At 36.7% G+C, this 21,268-nt stretch overlaps 2 protein-coding genes and 1 pseudogene across 12 annotated transcripts in view; 2 read left to right on the forward strand and 1 right to left on the reverse strand.

The window, feature by feature from the left end:
- Positions 1–1,752, forward strand: part of CATSPERT (catsper channel auxiliary subunit tau) — a 152,119-nt gene extending 150,367 nt beyond the window's left edge. The window contains 2 exon segments of the mRNA XM_089916510.1: positions 903–1,172; positions 1,175–1,752. Coding sequence (XP_089772636.1) covers positions 903–1,172; positions 1,175–1,225 — 321 coding nt within the window. The 3' untranslated portion in view covers positions 1,226–1,752.
- Positions 1–21,268, reverse strand: part of STRADB (STE20 related adaptor beta) — a 102,488-nt gene that overhangs the window by 70,425 nt on the left and 10,795 nt on the right. For 5 of the 11 annotated variants that reach the window (XR_016394043.1, XR_016394042.1, XM_089916503.1 and 2 more), the window contains exons 4-10: positions 20,703–20,802; positions 17,505–17,626; positions 16,311–16,419; positions 15,307–15,430; positions 14,111–14,282; positions 13,709–13,813; positions 13,305–13,549 (exon numbers count right to left, since the gene is read on the reverse strand). Coding sequence is in view for 9 of the 11 variants with exons in the window: in XM_089916503.1 (XP_089772629.1) it covers positions 13,305–13,549; positions 13,709–13,813; positions 14,111–14,282; positions 15,307–15,430; positions 16,311–16,419; positions 17,505–17,626; positions 20,703–20,802 (977 nt within the window). In the remaining 2 variants the exon portion in view is untranslated. Of the gene's footprint in view, positions 1–11,212; positions 12,079–12,561; positions 12,605–13,304; positions 13,550–13,708; positions 13,814–14,110; positions 14,283–15,306; positions 15,431–16,310; positions 16,420–17,504; positions 17,627–20,702; positions 20,803–21,268 lie in introns of those variants that run through there. The other 6 variants (XM_022567410.2, XM_022567412.2, XM_022567413.2 and 3 more) reach the window with 5 other exon arrangements.
- Positions 4,402–7,295, forward strand: LOC149748536 (heterogeneous nuclear ribonucleoprotein D-like pseudogene; annotated as a pseudogene).

The raw sequence follows: 21,268 nt of genomic DNA on the forward strand, positions 1-21,268 counted from the left end.
GCCGTAATTCTTCTTAGTCCTGCCTAAATTCCTCCTACCTGCCAGTTCTATTAATCTACTCCCACCTTCTCACCAAATCAAAGCAGGCCCATTCCCTTGGTGTGGCCATCTCTGCAAAGCATTAAGGGACAAACTGCTCAAACTGCAGAGGAAACTAGTTTACACTAATTTGAGAAATGACTAATAACTCCATACCCTCTTATGGGTACTTGTAGATTATTATATTTTTTAAATAAAATATAGTCATATTGTACAAATTTGAAAAAAAAGAGAAAAGGAAAACTAAGCCCATAATCCCACCACCCTAAAACAACCATCATTTAAAAAAATTATTTTGGTGTATTTCCTTCCAGTTATTTTCCTAAATATTTTACTTGTTTAGTCTCAGAATGTACACAAAAATTTTTAATATTTTAGTATAAACATAAGCATATCCTTAGATGCTGACCTCTGTATGTGTGTGTATATAAATATTAAAGAAGGTATTTATTAACTTTTAAAGAATGAATGTTTGGATGCTTTAAAAAGTATAATATAAGAGCTTATAATTTATGTTTGGGGTTGGGGAAGAGATATTTTAGAAGAGGAGAATTATAGGAGGGCTGTCTTTGCCTAGGAGTCTGACCCCTGAGGACAGGTCCCCTAAGATTTCTGGTTTTCAGCTCATATCTTGCATACCTTTTGAAATAACAGATCCTTTGAAACAATGAGATTTTTTAAAGTATGGTTTTTAAAGTATCTGATGGCAGGCATTGAATGTAGGGTCTGAATTTGGGGACTGCCTATAAAACATTTGACTGCTCTCATTCTTTGTTGATATTACAAACTTTAGTCCTTGTAAGTCTAAAATGTACTTTTAAGAAACCTAACTCACCAACCTGATCTTTTATTTTAATATTTAGGATTGTTCGGATAGAGTTGAGGATTTACATGTAACTTCATTTAAGCATCTTGAAAAAGCAAAATCAAGAGCAAGGCTTTTAGGAAAGAGCCCAAGTGACAGCCATAATCAGTTAAAATGCTCTGCAAGACCGTATACTGCTCCAGAGGTTAACAAACAAGGAAGCTACACTGGAAAATTTACAAGTCCTCGAATGGTTTCAGTAGGCTTAGTTCATATAAATGATTCAATCCCAGATTATGAAATCCATAAAATGCAGCCAAAAAAAAAATTAAGAGTATATTGAAAAATGTTTGCTCATTTGTGATATTATCCAGATGTTAAACAGTTCAGAATGATGTGTGAGACCAATAGTCAGAATGTCATTTCTCCAATTAACAAAATGGTTTGGAGATCTGTCCTTTTGTGTGATAGAAGTCAGTAACCAAATTTCATTTTGTTTTAATTAAAATGAAAAAAACACTGTTGATGTAAATGTGTTTTGTTTATGAATCTTAGAGAACCACCTCAAAGATACATAGTCATTAGTGAAGTTTTATTTCCCAACTTTTCCCCTTTTTCACTATTCTCTGATTTTCCAAATCTTTGCTATGCCCTAAATTATCCCTGACCACCCAGTGTCAGGGTATCTATTTGCAGTTATGTATGTTCAGCCTTTTGTTATGAATATACTTTAACTCTTCAGCTCTAGATTCAACAGTATGCAATTCCCTGGGCCTACAGAACATCTATTAATTTCAATATCATCTGATATTACAACTTTTTACACTATAAAGATAATAAAAAACAAGTTTCATACTACTAATTCCTGAGGCTTCTAATACACTGAAGTGACTTTCTAGCTTACTCAAAAAACTATGAGACAGCCTCTTTAATAACATGAAACTCAGGAAGAAACTGTATAAAACAAACTGCATTAAAAATTAGCTAAATCAGCGTAGGATTTAGATTAAGAGACTTTTGATAATTGGTTCTATTCTTATCAAATACAATATTTGAATCTTGCTGAACTTTGGTTCACTCTTGGGGAGTAAGAATTTCAATTTATAGAATTTTCGTCCATTTCCATTTTTCTACCATAAATCATAAAGTTTATGGAGTTTAAATAGAATTGGCTGATAGAAAACATAATTTCTGATCGTTCATTTAATGCCATAATCAAGGTAGTAATTTTGGGGGGGAGACCAAGAATTTCTAGTAATTCTCAAAGTTGCCAGTACATATATCAATCAGTGTGACTGGGAAAGCACAATTACCTCTGGATCTTTCAAGTAGAAGGAACACAGGGAATTGGTTTCATGGGTGATGGAACCAAGGCTAGGAAACTAAAAGGGATGATGTGGCAATCCAGAGATTGGCAAGAGCAGAAAGTGATAGCACCCCTCAGATAGGATATCAGGAAGAAGTGGTGTGACCAGTGTCCTAAAGCCAGAATACAAAGAAGATACAGCCACTGACAGACACCACAAGAAACAGGGGAGTGGGGCAGGGGGTGAGAAATAACTATGTTTCTTCTCTCTCATCCTGCTCTCTAATCTCCTGCTATTGCCTCGCTGGAAACCAGAGAGTGAGGGGGCATGGGAAATGTAGTTCCCAGTGAAACAGAGCAGAGGAAAAGTGGAGAAATGGATTTGAGAGCTAACAGGCAACTAACCAACAGTACTTATGGGGAAAACCATTGATCTAGCTTGCAGTAAAGGAAGGAAATATTTACTAGATGGAAATCTCAAGTCACTTTGCCTCATTAAACTCTTAACAGCAATATTGTGACATGGTCAAAAATTTCCTACCATGGAAATAAAATATGCCAAACATTTTGCTAAACTACATTCTTGTGAATAAGACAGTATTCTCAAGGAGTCCACAGTCTACAGGGACATAAACACAGAAGTAGTTATAGTAGAGTTGTGTAAGTGTTGTTGGGGAAAGTACTATAGAAACTCATGGGAGGTCATTTTGGCCAAGGTGGCTGTGCTACTTTGGGTCCTTCAGAAAGCAGATACCAAGATGAGATTAGCCATGTACGGTAGGCAGAATAATAACCCCTCCCCCACCAACATACAAACATCCCAATCCCAGGAACCTGTGACTATGTTACCTTACATGGCAAAAGAGATTTTGCAGCTATGATTAAATTAATGATCTGGAGCTGGAGAGACTATCCTGGATTGTCTGGGTGGGCCCAACATAATCAAAAGGATTTTATAAGACAGAAGCAGAAGGGTCAATTCAGAGGTGTGGTCACTGAAACAGAAGCTGAAGTAATGCTGACCCGTGAAGCAAAAGAAGGCAGGTAGCTTCTAGAAGCTGGAAGAGGCAGAAATTTCTCCTCTAGAGCCTGCAGAAGGAATGTAGCCCTGCCAAATCATTTTACAATCCTAACCTCCAGAACTGTAAGATAATAAACTTGTGGTGTTTGAAGTCATTACCACTTTGTGGTAATTTGTTACAACAGTGATAAAAAAAAAAATTGACGTAGCATGCCAGGAGCCTATGGTGCAACACTTAAGGCATTAACTCTCAGGGTGAGGCTGTCAATATCTACTGAGATGGTTAATTTTTTGTGTCAATTTGACTGGGCCACAGGGTGCCCAGTTACATGATCAAACGGTATTCTGGGTCTTTCTGTGAAAGCATTTTTGGATGAAATTAACATGTAAGTCTGTAGACTGAAAAAACAGATTGCCCTCCTTGATGTGGTGGGCCTCATCAGTTGAAGGCCTGAACAGAAGAAAAAGGCTGATCCTCCCCTGAGAGAGAATCCCTCCTGCCTGAATGCCTTCACACTGGGATATCAGCTTTATCCTGCTTTTGGAGTCGAACTGAAACATCAGCTCATCCTAAGTCTTCAGCCTGCCAGCCTTCGATTTGGAACTACACCACTGCTTCTCCTGGGTCTCCAGCTTGCCTACTCACCTTGCAGATCTGGGATTTGTCAGCCTCTATAATCATGTGAGCCAATTCCTTATTTAAAAAATCCACTGGGGGGATGGAGATCAAGATGGCAGAATAGAAGGATATGGAGCTCACCTCCTCCACAAATATATAAAAATAATCTATACGTGGAACAATTCTCACGGAATACTTACTGAACGTTGGCAGAAGATCTCATACAACCAAAGCTGCACGAAAGATCACCATGTAAACTGCGTAGGATAAAAGGGGGGGGGGAAGTAATTGGAATGGGACCTGCACCCCTCGGAGGGAGCTGTGAAAGGGAAAAAGTTCCCTCACCCTGGGAACCCCTTTCACCAGCTAGGAGGTCAGAGGGGACAGATAGGGAGCTTCAGAGGCTCAGAAGAGAGTGTAGCAGCCAGTTTGTGGCAGGCAGGAGAGAGAGAGACCAGGACAGACAGTCCTTGCCACCTCACTGCACTTCCCAGCCCAAGACACGCACCTGCTAAGGCTGAAATCTGGGCAGATTACTGCCACTCCTACAACGGGTCCGGGTACGCAACTTCAGTGGATTTATACCAGTGGCTTTGTGAGTGCAGCGCCTGAGGGACATCCAAGCTGATTACCAGCATTCCCCAGCTGAGGCGGGTCTGGTGCCAGGAGCAGCAGGTTTTGTGGGTGCACACAAGCAGAAGCAGGGCTGAAATCTGAGCTGATTACCGGCATTCTCACAGCAGAGGCAGGGCCGAGGGCAGTGCCAACAACAGTGTATTTTGTGAGCACATGCACTAGGTAACAGGTGATGGCACAGAGTGCCCGTCCCAGTGGACAGCCCCTGGAGAGGAATATGGAGCAGCTCCTTTCCCAGAGGGAGTGCTCCAATCCCACCTACCTCACAGTGCAGCTTAGAACTGGATCTGGGGGCTTCTATTCCAACAACTGGCAAGCAGACCCTGCTCTCGATAGGGCTGTGACAACCACAGAGCAGAGGAGGCCCTGCCCAACATCCAGTGCAAGGTCTGGTCATCACAACACCAATCATACCCCATATCAAGGGGATGATGGCCAGCTAACTCTGAGGAAAGACATGGCAGGCATCCATACCAAAAAACAGCCCTCACACCAAAAATAATGGACTCACGGAGGCTACACAGCGATGCTCCCACATAAAAACAGCCCTTTGAGACCACAGTAGATAATTGTTTCCCCTAAATTCAGAGTCAAAGAAATATAAGTGAAAAAGCAGAGGAAACACTCCCAATTAAAAGAAGAAAAATCCCCTGAAAGAACAAACAATGAAACAGACCTCTCCAGCCTGCCAGACTCCATGTTCAAAAAGGAGGTAATAAAAATGCTGAAGGAATTAAGAAAGGCTGTCAATAGAAATGCAGATCACTGTAACAAGGAAATAGAAACTATAAAGAGGAGCCAGTCAAAATTAGACAACTCAATTGTTGAGATGAAAACCAAACTAAAGACAATAAAATACCAAACTAAATAATGCAGAGGAACGAATAAGTGATCTGGAAGATAGAATAATGGAAATCACCCAATCATAACAGAACGCTGAAAGACAAATAAAAAAAAGAAAAGAAAGCGACATATGAGACCTATGGGCTGATATAAAGGATGCCAAGCTGTGCATAATAGGGATCCCAGGAGGAGAAGAGAAAGGGGGATCTAAAATGTACTTGAAGAAATTATGGCAGAAAATTTCCCAAACCTAATGAAGCAGATGTCCAGATAAAGGAAGCACAGAGGGTCCCAAACAAGATGAACCCAAACAGACCTATACCAAGACATATCATAATTAAAATGGCAAAAGTTAAAGATAGGATTCTAAAGGCAGCAAGAGAAAAAACAAAGAGTTAGTTACAGAAGAACCCCCATAATGCTATTTGCTGATTTCTCTACAGAAACCTTGCAGGCCAGAAGGGAATAGCAAAATACATTCAAAGTCCTGAAAGGGAAAAACCTGCAACCTAGGATATTCTACCCAGCAAGATTATCATTTAGAATAGAAGAAAAAATTAAAGAATTTCTCAGGCAAGCAAAAACTAAAAGAATACAGCAATATTAAGTCTACCCTAAAAGAAATATTGAAAGGTTTTCTCTAAATAGAAAAGAAGAACCCATAGGAAAGGGAAAATCAAAATAGGGAAAAGCAAGTATGTAAAATGATTGTACACCACTTGAATAAGCCAGTACACAGATTAAAAAAAAAAAAATCAAAGAATTTTGTGAAAGCAATTATAACTACAATGAACAGCAAAAGGATAAACATGAAAATGTAAAACAGGACATCAACGTCATAAAATAGGGGAATAAGAAAATGTAGATTTTTTAGAATGTGTTTGAGCTTATAGGACCACCAGTCTAAAGCAAGTAGACACAATAATGAGTTAACATACTTGAAAACCAGTGTAACCACAAATCAAAATCATACAAAAGATTCACAAAAACCAAAAATTTGAACTCAAGTATAAAAGAAAACCAGCTGCATCATTTGCAACAATTCTGTAGGTTTTCTTTTCGTTTTGTTTATGGCTTTCTTTGCTGTGTAAAAGCGTTTAATTAGGGTCCGCCGCCATTTTAAATCCAGCTCCATACAATGCTCCGCCACTGTTGTGGCCACGACTCAGACTGCGCGACAGCACCCACCAGCCAACAATTCTGCCACCATGGAGGATATATATCAGTACAGTAATACAGAGGAACTCGGAGAGGGATCCAAGATTAACGTGAGCAAGAATCAGCAGGATGACAGTAAAATGTTTATTGGCGGCTTGAGCTGGGATACAAGTTAAGAAAGATCTGAATATTTGTCTCAATTTGGGGAAGTTGTAGACTACACAATTAAAACAGATCCAGTCACCGAAAGATCAGGAGGATCTGGATTTGTGCTTTTCAAAGATGCTGCTAGTGTTGATAAGGTTTTGGAAGTTAAAGAACACAAACTGGATGGCAAATTGCTAGACGCTAAAAAGGTCAAAGCTTTAAAAGGGAAGGAACCCCTCAAAAGGTTTTTTGTGGGTGGACTGAGCCCAGATACTTCTGAAGAACAAATTAAAGAATATTTTGGAGGCTTTGGAGAGATTGAAAATATTGAACTTCCCATGGATACAAAAGCAAATAAGAGGATTTTGTTTTATTACATATACAGACAAAGAGCCAGTTAAGAAATTGTTAGTAAGCAGTTATCATCAAATTGGTCCTGGGAAGTGTGAAATCAAAGTTGCACATACAGGCAACAACAAAAAGGAAGAAGATGTGCTGTAGCTGGTGGGTGAGGTGGTGCTGGAGTTGTGACTGAGGTCAGGGCCAAAACTGGAACCAAGTAATAATTATTATGATCAAGGATATGGAAATTACAATAGCACCTATGGTGGTGATCAAAACTATAGTGGCTATGGCTGCTATGATTATTCTGGGTATAACTAGGAACTGCGGATACGGACAAGGATATGCAGACTACAGTGCCCAAGAAAGCACTTATGGCAAGGCATCTCAAGGGGGTGGCAGTCACCAAAACAACTGCCAGCCATACTACAAGGGGACATTGAAGAAAACAGGAGGAGATTGCTTGCAGGATGACACTGAAGATTGGTCTTCTGTTGATCTAAGATGATTATTCTATAAAAGACTTTCTAGTGTACAAGACACAACTGTGTCCAACTGTATATAGCTGCCAATTCGTTTTAACTTTGTCTTCTGCTGTGTTATGACTCAATGTGGATTTGTTTATACAAATTTTATTTGTATGATTTCATGTTAAACCTCAAATAAATGCTTCCTTATGTGTTAAAAAAATAGATAATTTGAGCAGGCTGATCACTAGAAGTGAAACAGAATCTGTAATTTTAAAACTCCCTGCAAACAAAAGTCCAGGACTGGATGGCTTCACTGGGGAATTCTACCAAACATACAAAGAAGAACTTATACTAATCCTTCTCAAATTCTTCCAAAAGACTGAAGAGGAGGGAACACTCCCAAAGTCATTCTATGAAGCCACCATCACCCCAATACCAAAACCAGATAGAAACACTACCAAAAAGAAAATTACAGGCCAATATCTTGATGAATATAGATGCAAAAATTCTCAACAAAAGACTACCACACTGAATCCAACAACACATACAAAAGATCATACACCACGACCAAGTTGGATTCATCCCAGGGTCACAAGGATGGTTCAACATGTGCAAATCTATCAATGTGATAAAGAAATGACAAAACCACATGATCATCTCAAAAGATAAAGAAAAAGCATTTGATAAAATTCAACATCCATTCATGAGAGAAAAAAAAAAATCTTACCAAAGTGGGTATAGAGCAAACATATCTCAACATAATAAAAGCTATTTATGACAAACCTACAGCCAACGTAACACTCAACAGTGAAAAGCTGAAAGTCTTCCCACTAAAATCTGGAGCAAGACAAGGATGCTAACTCTCATCTCTTCTATTCAACATAGTAGTGGAAGTCCTAGCCACAGCAATCAGATAAGAAAAAGAAATAAAACATATCCAAATTGGAAGGGAAGAGGCAAAATTGTCATTATATGCAGATGACATGATACTATACATAGAAAAACCTAAACACTCCACACAAAAACTACTAAAACTGATAAACGAATTCAGCAAGGTAGCAGGATATAAGATTAACATACAGAAATCTGTTGCATTTCTTTGCACTAACAATGAACTATCAGAAAGGGAAAGCTAAAAAAAAAAAAATCCCTTTTAAAATTGCATCAAAAAGCATAAAATACTTAGGAGTAAACCTAACCAAGGTGAAAGACTTAAACACTGAGAACTATAAAACAGTAATAAAGGAAATTGAAGATGATTCAAAGAAATGGAAAGATATCCCATGTGCTTGGATTGGAAGAACATTGTTAAAATGGCCATACTACCCAAAGCAATCTACAGATTTAATGTGAACCCTATCAAATTACCCATGACATTTTTCACAGAACTAGAACAAATAATCCTAAAATTTATATGGAACCATAAAAGACCCAGAATTGCCAATGCAGTCCTGAGGAAAAGGAACAAAGCTGGAAGCATAACTCTCCCAGACTTCAGACAGCACTACAAAGCTACAGGAATCAAAACAGCATGGTATTGGCACAAAAACAGACATATAGATCAATGGAACAGAATAGAGAGCCCAGAAATAAACCCACACACCTACGGTCAATTAATCTTCAACAAAAGAAGCAACAATATACAATGGAGAAAAGACAGTCTCTTCAGCAAGTGGTGTTGGGAAAGCTGGACAGCTGCATGTAAATAAATGAAATTAGTACACTTCCTCACACCATACACAAAAATAAACTCAAAATGGCTTAAAGACTTAAATATAAGACATGACACCATAAAACTCCTAGAAAAGAACATACGCAAAACATTCACTGACATAAATCATAGCAATGTTTTCTTAGGTCAGTTTCCCAAGGCAAAAGAAATAAAAGCATAAACAAACAAATGGAACCTAGTCAAACATATGTTTTTGCACTGCAAAGGAAACCATAAACAAAATGAAAAGACAACCTACAGAATGGGAGAAAATATTTGCAAACAATAACTGACAAGGGCTTAATGTCCAAATATACAAAGAGCTCATACAGCTCAATATCAAAAAAGCAAATAACCCAATCAAAAAATTGGCAGACGAGCTAAACAGACATTTCTCCAAAGAAGACAATCAGATGGCAAAGAGGCACATGAAAAGATGCTCCACATTTCTAATTATTAGAGAAATGCAAATCAAAACTACAATGAGGTATCACCTCACACCAGTCAGAATGGCCATCATTAAAAAGTCTACAAATAACAAATGCTGGAGAGGGTGTGGAGAAAAATGAACCCTGCTACATTGTTGGTGGGAATGTAAATTGGTACAGCCACCATGGAGAACAGTATGGAGGTTCCTTAAAAAACTAAAAATAGAGGTACCATATGATCCAGCAATTCCACTCCTGGGCATGTACCTGGAGAAAACTCTAATTTGAAAAGATACATGCACCCCAATGTACTATTTGCAATAGCCAAGACATGGAAGCAACCTAAGTTTCCACTGACATGAATGGATAAAGAAGATGTGATATATATATATATATAAAATCCATGTTGCTGCAAATGGCATTATTTCATTCTTTGTTATGGCTGAGTGGAATACTTTCTATTCTGTGTGTGTGTGTGTGTGTGTGTATGGATTATCATACTAAGTGAAGTAAGTCAGAAAGACAAATATCATATGATATCATGTGTATGTGGAATCTAAAATATGATACAAATGAACTTATTTACAAAACAGAAACAAACTCACAGACACAGAAAACAAACTTATGGTTATCAAAGGGGGAAGTGGGTGGAGGGATAAATTAGGAGTCGGGATTAACAGATACACACTACTGTATATAAAATAAACAACAAGGACCTACTGTATAGCACAGGGAACTATATTCAATATCTGATAACCTATAATGGAAAAGAATCTGAAAAAGAACATGTGATTATATCCATATATCTCTCTATATAGATATATATATCAATATATATACTTACATATATATATATATATATCACTTTGATGTACACCTGAAACTAACACAACATTGTAAATCAACTATACTTGAAAAAAAAAAAATCCACTGGTTCAGCTTCTCTGGAGAACCCTAACACAGTGGACCTGAGAGGCACTGTTTCCCGGCCTCCACAGTCCCGCTTTGCAGTACACATATTGACTCTCCACACAGATTTGAGAGCACCTCCTCTGTGGTTCCTGTGAGCTTCTCTTGCTGAGGGGAAATGAGAAGGAGGAGGTTAGTGGAATGAGCTACAGCCCCCACCACTACAGGTGATCTCAGTGCCTCCACTGGCACTCATCTCCTTTCTCTCCTCCACCTTGGCAAGTCTGTGGCTTGCTTGATGGAGTAACCCAAATATCCTTGAGGGGGGCTGGCCAATAAACATGAAAAGATTTGTGTTTCAGACTATTAGTCTATATATTACTGTCTCATTGGTTTTCATTTTTAAGTCTTAATCATTTCAAAATAATTTTTAATGTAATGTTAAATAAGAGTGTGCAAATAAAGAAAATCTACTAATTGAGGTAAATCCCAACTTATCACAGTCCAAACTACATATTCTTTTTGAGACAGCATATCTCTTTTGCTAATAAGGTAAAACTATTAAGTTAGCTATATCCTTGTAAGTTGGATCTCCTACAGGAGCAAGAATAATCATATAAAGGGCTGGAAAATCTGCCTCCACTGAATCAAATACCAGGGTGTCCTCAATTCAACAGGTTATATAAATAAATCTGTTTGAGAGAGAGCTTTCCTTGGCAAAACAAATTAGAATGTATGTTTTAGCTTTGTCAAACCACACAAATAAAATTATTAAGTATAAACTCAATTGAATAAATCTTTATTGAGCTCCCACGGGGCACATGAATTTAGGATCTATAATTTACATAAGTAGAAAAGTGTTACTTTAGCCCCTTAACAATTAAAAAAAAAAGCAAATTACAACTTCTCTATATATTTCAAGTGAATCATTTAATGTGAGTGAGGCTCAGTTTGATATTACCATAAGTATTAACACATGAAAATGGGAAAGTATAAACATTTTCCCTTCTATCAAAAACAGGTTTGATGCCAGGATAAACTAGCCTGTTGGTTTAACAACAGCTGATTAAAAAGGCTAGAGAATCTGGAAGTAAAAAATGTACTTGGAAACAATGTCCTCTGAGGGCTCATTCCCCTGAGGGCAGCAAAATGCTGAAAAATTTAACTGGCTCAAAAATTATACTGAGAGATCAAAAAGAATAGTCACAGCTTGGGAAAAAATTTTGAGAACAGATGACACTAAATGTAGTTAGATTAATAATTCCAAAGTTTCCCTGGAGTTATAACAGCACTCTGAGCTAACCAAAGGGGCTATAACCTCATGCTCCTTTGAACAGAGTGGTTTTAAATGATAGATTCTCCAGTGCACCAACTGTATTTTCAAGTATAATTCTAGTATTTGTACCTAGCAATACAGAAGAAAAAGCAGCAGGGAGAAAGTGTCAAGTATATAGGACATAAAAGGGTTTGGCAGCCCTAGAATTCCCAGTTTGAATCTTTTTCATCAGGAAAATCCCATTCCGGCTCAGTCCAAGGTGACACTGGAGGTGGTGCTGTTGATGGCCTGTGACAAGCAGGAGGCAACAGTGAAAGTATTGAACTCTGGCTTTCTTCCTTCATCTGTTAAAGAAACTCAAAATAAGGCTGTTGGTACATAAATTCAATACATTAGTTTTTTTTAGTAAAAAATAACTTTTAAAGAAATCATGTTAAATGTGTTTAAATTGTTTTTAGGTATTTTCACTTAAACATGCCTTTGATTCTGGTTATCTGAAAACAAGAAGTAACAGCCAAATAAACTGACTTTTATCAGAATTATTTTGCCCTTACATCATTTCTAGCCAATATAGAAAAATAAAATGTCTCTAAGTTAATCAAAATATAAGCTGAGGATAAAGTAACACATGATGATATTCCATTTGTCTTTACTCATTTTGTTTTGCAGAATGGAAATATTTTAGAAAGTCTGTAATTAAACTACCAAAAACGTTTTCTTCTTTTTAACTTTACCTTGTAAGAAAATTATTAAGAATCTTAGTAACCAAACTGTCCCATTAAGCCAACAAAATGATGTGATTTTTTAATAGTATTAAAAAACATCTAGACAACAAAGATAGATCAGCTCACCTGTTTGAAGAAAACATGGGATAATAAACTGCTTGCTGATGGCCTGAAATTTTTTTGAAAAAATTATTTTAAAAAAGACCTCATATTAGAATGTAGATTTTTTTGGTGTAAACTATGTTAGAACTTAGGTTTAGAGCTATAAAACTCAATACACAAAAATTAAAAGGAAAAAATATATGTAAGGAAGCCCAATTCTTAGCTTCAACCTTAACTAATGGGCAGAATTAATTCTAGAGATAGCCTTCAATTAGTCTGTGACTTAACATTTATTAGGCACTTACTAATTATAAGGAACTATACTAGGCATTAAGGGGCTTAAAAAAGATTAAAAAGACACACACCTTATTTCCAAAATGCTAACACATTAGTTATCTGTGATAATAATTATTGTAATACCAGCAACTAACACTCTTGTACTGCTTGGAAGTTTCTAAAATGTCTTAACATAAGTGCAGTAATTAACGTCCAGAAAGATTAACTGATTTTTACATGGTGACTTGGTTAGGAAATGATACAGCTGAGACTGAAGCCCAAGTCTTCTGACTTCCAATCTAGTATTCTTCCCATTTGCTCATTGTCTCCACTTGCTTTTAGCATTGGTATTTTCTGGATTAGGCTACTGTATAGTTTTTTGATGAAAAGACTGATAAAAGATTTGAATTTGGCAAGAAGGAAATCTCACAAAACTTCTATAAAATACAAGACACAGATGTTTTATGCTATTTAGAAGTGACCAATATTACCTTTTCTCAGGATCTTGCTGCAAACAGAGCTGTACCAGGCTAAGGAAGGCAGGAGAGAATGTTTTTGAGGGCGGTGTTTGTAATCTGTCACTATTTACTGTGCGAGTTCCACTGGAGACATGTACACTTTCTCCAATCCCAGAGTCTACACCTGATCGGGAATTTTTCATTCTGGATTCTGACTGAGGGAAAATACTGATATCCAATGGGCTATAAGGAGGACCTTTCAGTTTCTGCAACAACATCTAAAAGAAAGAAAAATTTCCTTCAGTCATTTTCAGGCAAAATATTAAAGCAATAACAACAACAATAAAGGTCCTAAGAGTCTACAGCAAAGATGTTTAAAAGAAATTATATAGAATGTAAGGGAAGGAAAGTAGTTCAGGGATTTTAGCAGCATTTACCTGAGTCCTGTGCATGTCCTGGAAAGGTACCTGCCCACTGGCCAATTCACATGCTGTAATCCCAACGCTGTAAATATCTGACTTTACATTATATCCATGTAAATCCTGTAGAACAATTAATTTGAAGTCCTTTAGTATAAATACCCTTTAAAAAGTTACATACATATGCTTTTTTGATAAAGGGTGGTGAATAATAATGGAAAAAACTCATGAGAAATCAAGATATACCTAATATTTGGTATACATTTAAAAATTCCTAACAATAATTTTGACAAGAAAGAATTTTAAAAGTCTTGCAGTAGGCCTTTCATCAGTCCAAATATAAGGGCACAACTGTCCTTTAGTCAAACTCAGAAGACACTTAAGACGCATAGACAACCCAATGCAATGGCCACACCTGACCTGTCTCAGTAGTTCTGGACTCAGCCACGGCTGCACTGATGTGCTGAACTGTGGGAAATCATACACAGCCCTATGCTTCTGTCCGTGCTTAACCAAACTATGCAGATGGGACAGGCCAGAGAGGGTCACTAGGCCATCACCAGAAATGAGGATATGGCTGGCTTTAATACTCCTAGAACAAAAAGAAACAATCCTAAATACTAAGAAACTGGCCAATGAAGAAAGGATAAAAATCTGGTCAGAATAAATCCATGTATTCCCTTGGAAATTAAATACTCCTGAGAAGTTATAATTTAAAGTTAAATGCAATATTATCCAATAAAAGATAGCCTCTCATGGTATTAACAAAATTTATAAAGATATGTCTAACGTAAAATTTTCCTTCATCAAATAAATTATAAAAGAGCCTTGTTTTTCATCCTAAACACGGAAACTGGAAACTAATAGAGCAGGATGGCCAATAGTCTGGTAAAGTATAATAAAGCCTTGATTAATTAGAATACTGTCTGCTAGAAATCCTCAGTTAACCAGAATGCTGCTAAGAAACAACAAACAGTAAGAAAAAAGCTTTGAGGTGAAACAAACAATAAGAAAACAAGCTTATTTAAAAGCAACTTAATTAAAAAGGAAAACAAAGCCCCAATATATCTTAGAACAGCACTGTTTTTAACATTCAGCCAATTACTTCTGCATGTACAGTTTGGCAACAAGAGAACTGATATTTAGTATGATAATCTCAAAGTGCTACAGAACACTTAAGAAATCAAAGGTTTAGTTACAATCTGTATATGATATAAACATGACATAAAACTGAAAAGCAGATAAAGCAGCTCTTTATTTGCTTAAGGAAAAAACAAAACACAAGAGTTAACTAGGATCCCACTCCCCACAGCTTATACCCCAAACAGATAGGTTCTTGTAACCCTCATTATTGGGACTTGAGCTGTGCGAAGACAGGCGCTCCATCCCAGCACGGAGCACAGCACTTGGCACAGAGGAGGTGGTCTGAACATTTCTGGTGAATGAACTATAAAATGTAAGCATCTACTATACCTACTGGTCCCTTCCTCCCTCAATTTTCATTTGCAAGTTTCCTATCCTCCATTCTAACACTCAACCGCTCCTTCCTAAAAGCTCCCTAAAAGACTTCTTCCTCTCAAATTCTTGCACTTTGTAAAATACAAATAAGTAAATACCTGTGAATACAGCCATTCTGATGCAGATAGTTCAACCCTCTCACTGCTCCAAAGAGAATGTTTCTTATTAAAGTTTCACTCATTCCTTCAGGAAAGTAAGTCCTCAAGAGTTGACTTGCTGAACCTGAAAGAAACCCCTGAAATCTTTAGATGAACACTGAAAGTGATTTTGCTTCTAGCTATGTTTTAAATGTTCTTATCAACCATAAACACACACACACATACACACACACGCTCGCATGCACACGTGTTACATTTTAGAGTCTAACCACTTTCTTATGCCAAGGTAATTTTCCTTCACCAATCTTCAAAAAGACTTTTCTAATGACATGCTAGAGATTAGGAAAGTGAACTAACAATATTCAATATGACTAAAATAATACATACTGTGTGAGAACATATATATTTTAAATCCACAGGCAATTCACAAAAGCTATCCTAAAAATCAAAGCTCTAGAATGCATTCATTTATTTATTCAACACACCTACTGAACACTACTTGTGCTAGGTATCTTATGAGCACCTGGGGATACCAAAATGAAAAATACATACATGATCCTGCCCTCGAGAAGCTCAAATCCAGTGAAGGAGACAGGTACACACACAGATGTTTACAATACAGTGAAAAAAGTTTACAATGCAGAGAAACAAGGATAGGGATGGTGTGCACAAGCAGAAAAACTACTTTTGCTTGAAGACTAACAGCAGCTCTCCACTGAGAGAGAGGAAGGAAACTGAAGGGAAAAAGACAGCTCGTTCAAAGGATTGACTTCTTGGAGAAGCAATCAGTGGTGGTTTCAATGATCATGAGACCCATTCTACTTTTTTTTCTGAAAACTAAAATTCAACATGAACCAGATATAAAAATATATCATGAAATCTAGAATTGGCCATCAGATTTATAAATTAAAAGTAGTGAATCATAAATCTAAGATCACACTCATCCTTAATTATAGCATCCAGGCTAAACCATAAATTATTTTACCTAAAATGAGTTTTCTTACCATAGGCCATAAAAGGAGAAATAACCCAAAGCCAGCTGCCAACAGTGAAAACAGTCCAGTAAGTTGTAATATTGGGATGCCGGAAAAAGTGGGATAGAATCACTGCTTTCTAGTATAGAAACACAGAGACAAGACATTTAAAAACAACCTTTTTAGCTGATTCACGTTGTTACAAAGCAGAAACTAACACACCAGTGTAAAGAAATTATACTCCAATAAAGATGTTAAAAAAAAAGGGAAAAGTAAATAACAATAAAGTGGATTTAAATAATAAAACAAACCCCCAAAACCCAACCTTTTTCCTCATTATGAAGATAACAGCAGTAGTGGCAGCTTATTAGTACCAATAATGGAGCTTATTAGTACTAAGCACTGTTCTTAGTGCTATCATGTCTTTAAATCTCACAACCACTACACAAAGTATGTGACATTATAATTCCCATTTTACAGAAGAGGATACTTAGAAACAAGTTAGAAAACTTGTCCAAAAGCACATAATTAATGAAAGTAGGATGTGAACTTATTAGACAGTCTGACTCCAGAGGTCACAGTCAATAACTATACTGTGTTCTTATGATAGAAACATTTAAAAAATACATTAAAATATGAGTATAAAAGTCACTTCTAACATTAAATCATAGAACCACTGTTAACATTTCAGTATAATTTCTTCCAGTGTTCTTCTGTGCAATATACATGTGCACATATAGTTAAAAAATTGGGATAATATCAAAACAAAATCCTTTCCCTCATTATATCAAAAATGATTAGTGACAACTGAAATGGTATTATAATATTCCTGAAATTCAATCTGTTAAAATTTATCAATTCAGAAGCTAGTTTTACTTAGCTGGATGAAAAGGAAACTGTTTGCTTTTGTTTTTTCTATTTTCCTATACGATTATTTGTGACTGGACTGATGAGGGGTATTTAAATAAATTCCAGACCAGTGTTCCAAATATGATATTCATTTGAAGGAACTTATAGTAGTTACCAAAGTTTGAATATATTTGCTCTTTCATGGATCTGGCTTCCAAGTATTCTTTCCATTTCTGTAATTGCATGTTCATTAGAAGAAAGAAATCTACCTTTCTCTAACAGAACTACTAATTTGCGAAAAAAAAATTATAGGTGTAATCTCCTCAAATAGACATTAAATTAAATGTATCTTTTTTTTTTTTTTTGTATTGTTACCTGTAAAGCTTTCAGGCGTTCTTCAGTGCAGTTTTCCAGATTTGTAATTTTTACAGTGACCAGTGTTCCTGTAGGAGTATGCCGTGCGAGATGGACGGAAGTCAAGTTGTCAAATCCTCTTCCTATAATCAGACGTAAAACTTGTGTTAATGACGAAAGGAAAAAACTGATAATCTGGACTTCATCAAAATTAAAAATTTTGGCTCTTCAAGAAAACACTGTTAAGAAAATGAGAAGGCAAGCCACTGATTGAAAGTATTAACAATATTTATATCTGACAAGACTTACACACAGAGTACTATATAAAGAACTCTTATAGCTCTATAATAAATGACAAACATCCCAACTAAAAATTAGGCAGAAGATTAAATAGGTAAGCCACAAAAGAAGACACAGAAGTGGCCAACAAGCACATGAAAAGATGCTCAAAATAGAGGAGTAGGAATTAAACACAATATACCATTACACACCTATTGTAATGGTTAGTATTGTGACTTGATAAACAAATTGTTACATTCAAACAATGGAATGTTACTCAGCAATCCCCTACTCCCAGTCCCTGGCAACCACTGATGAGATTTTTGTTTGTCATGTAAGTAGTATCATAGCAGTTTTTTGTGTCTGGCTTCTTTCACTTAGTATAATGCTTTTGAGATTCTTCCGTGTTTCAGTAGTTAATTTCTCTCTATTGCAGAGTAATAATCCATTATATGTATATACCACAATTTATTTTTATCTATTCATAAATTGAAAAACTTCGGTTGTTTTCAGTTTTTTGTGACTACAAATAAAGCTGCCAAAACCATTCTTTAAGTAGACATATGTTTTCATTTCTCTTTGGCAAATACCTGCAAGTGGGATTGCTAGGTCGTGTACGTTTAACTTTATAAGAAGCGGTCAAACTGTTTTTGAAAGTGGCTGAACCTCTTTGCATTCCCACAAGCCACGTATAAGTACTGCAGTGACTTGACATACTCACCAGCATTTGGTGTTGTCAGTTTTTAAACTAAAAACACCTAGAATGGTAATCTATTAATAGACACTTAATAAATGTTAGTTTCCTCCCTCTCTCCACAGTCACCAAATTCTGTCACTTTTATTGTTGAAATGCAGTTAATCTGAAATTCATCCCTTCCTCCCCAGCGACAAGCATCACTTGCCTTAGCTCAAGTCCTGTCCTTGTTCTCTGGATAGATGCAGTGACTTCCTCACTATGCCCTGCATTCTCGATCAGGACATGCACCAAAACTACTGATGGAACTACTTCAAAAGCCTGTGCCTAGTTCCCATTCACCAGAAATTTTGATTCAGGAGGTCTGTGATGGGATATAGGCACTGCAATTTTTAAAAAGACTCAGGTGATGAGGATGATACTCTGGCTGTAAATCCCTGATATACAATATCTTCCAGATTGCTGCCTGGAACTGCTGCCAGTTGTCCTTCTAAATTCAACATTTTATCAAAAGAAAGGTACTACAGTGCAGCAGCTGAGAGCTTAGACCTTACAGTCACAAGAGTTTGCTTTCAAATCACTAACTGTATGACTATTACTTAAATTCTCAGAGCCTCAGTATCCTCATCTGCAAAATGGGAGGGCTAAAGGGGTGAAGTGAAAAAATACATATAATATGTTCAGCCTGATGCCGATTAGATGCTATTATTATCATCATTACTATTCCACAATGTCTCTCTAGTAGAGACGATAAATTCCAAACCTTTCCTTAAATCCACTGAGTAATGAAGTTGGTACGTTGCGGGGCTGACAGAGAGAGTCTGAACTTCTATATATATATACCCCATATGAGTTCTTTCACAATGGTTCCAAGCCTCCTTTTTCAGATTTACCTACTCCTACTGCCTACTCGCCCTATGTTCCTGAGTCTAGGCACAGAGCAGCTATGTGATAGTCCTTCCTCAATCACCTATTCGAGTAAATTATTTTTTTACGTTTTTTGGATTGACACCATCTGAAAAGTCCTTTCTAATTTGGGGGCATTTTCCACCAGTGCTATTTTAGAAAAGGTCAAATCCTTATTTCTCTTTTGGTCACCTTGACCTGGGCATGGGAGGGTCAATGACATAACTTGGTCAATGGAGGATGAAGTGAGTGACAAAAGAAGCAGAGGCAGTCAGAACTCACACTTAAAACTTAAAACCTTACCTAAAATCCCATTTTTAGTAGAAACTTTTTTCAGTTAAGTTGGAACTCACCAGTGGGGCCCAACATCATCTAGTGGGGTTAAAGTACCCTACTAGTGTACATTAACTAGGCTGCTCTTATGCTGTGACCCAGGCTACAGTTCTAGTCACATAGTTTCTCTTGGTTTATTCCAAGCCCATTTCTCTAGCCAATGATTCTGTGAGTTAGCAAAATTGTTCAAAAAATTCTTTTAGTTTAAGTAGTCAGGACTGTTTTTTGTTGTTTGAATAAAAACCCTGACTAGAATATTTAGTAAACTTTTCCTCATGCTTCAGGATCCAGACCTTTTGTTATCTTCCCTGACTCCTAGAAGAGTCGAGATGCACAGGTGAACGCTCCATCTTCTCTGTTCCCATAACTCTTGCACATCTTTACTATAGTACCTTCCAGTGCATAAGACAAAGCTATCTTTCATGTTCGTCTTCCCAGAGAGGATGTGAACTCCTCAAGTGTTTTACATGGCTTTATACTCCTAGCACCTAAGATAGTATCTCTTTGTATTATTTAAGAGATGTTTCTGAATACTCAGAGCAACTTTTCACAGGTATAAGGCTAAAAACAATAACTCAGCCAGTTCCAAACTTAACTGAAAAAAGTTTCTACTACGAATGGGATTTTAGGCAAGGTTTTAAGTTAAAAGAAAGTAATTTGGTTAAAGGACTGTAGCTGAAAAGATTTACATGATTTGGTTTAAATCAGACAAATGATCAGAAGTTCCCCAAAATAAAGATACAAATAACAAATGCTTAGATTATTTAGTGTCTTCCTCCTCTACAAGTACTTCAGTGAAAAAGTAAAAATTCTAGAAGGTAATCTTGAAAAAAATCTGGGCTACTGTTTTAGGACAGATAAAATTAACAGATCCGTTTGACTGACACAATTGACATTTAGTTTTATGCTGTGGGTAACAAGAGAGACCTGCTTACAAAGTAATCTTTTTGTCATCAATTTCATTTCTAACAATGATGAGTCAATTATGTGCAATCCAGAATGATTACCTATTTCCACTTGGAGTTCATAGTGAGAAACGTTGGTGGAACAGATAACTTCACTGGCTCTAGTGGATGGAGGCAACAAGGAAAGGGTTGGCTCATCAACCTGCATTGTTTTAAAAATATGAAAACAAAATAGGTATAAACTTTTTGGTGCCCCAATTTGGTCCCCTACTCCAGTGTAAAATACTGATATTGTCTTTTCAAACACACAAGTGTTCATTAAGAAGGCACTGAAAAGGTGGCTTAAGAGACTTTAAGATCCAAAAAGTATTTACAACAGCTAATAAGGGATGCTAGTTATAAAGCTATCAGCCTGTGAAGGGGGAGAGGGCTAGAAAAACAGATTTACAGGTAGTGAAGAATACTTTTCAGCACAATTTCCAGGAAGCATTCTTAGGAGTTGCTAAGAATGGCTGTTGACTCTTCAGGGTATCTAATAAATATATCAAGGGAAGAAATGAAAGGACCTATGAGGAATATTCTATTCTGGTGCTCTTACTTCAAGTGGTTGTCAGTTACAATCATTACACATACATGTATCTGCTCAGCTAATGGAGGTGTTAACAGTC

Source organism: Delphinapterus leucas, chromosome 8, assembly GCF_059928025.1.
Source record: "Delphinapterus leucas isolate spDelLeu-1000000601 "Yukka" chromosome 8, BTC_Dleu_Yukka2, whole genome shotgun sequence".
In the NCBI taxonomy this organism is placed as follows: domain Eukaryota; kingdom Metazoa; phylum Chordata; class Mammalia; order Artiodactyla; family Monodontidae; genus Delphinapterus; species Delphinapterus leucas.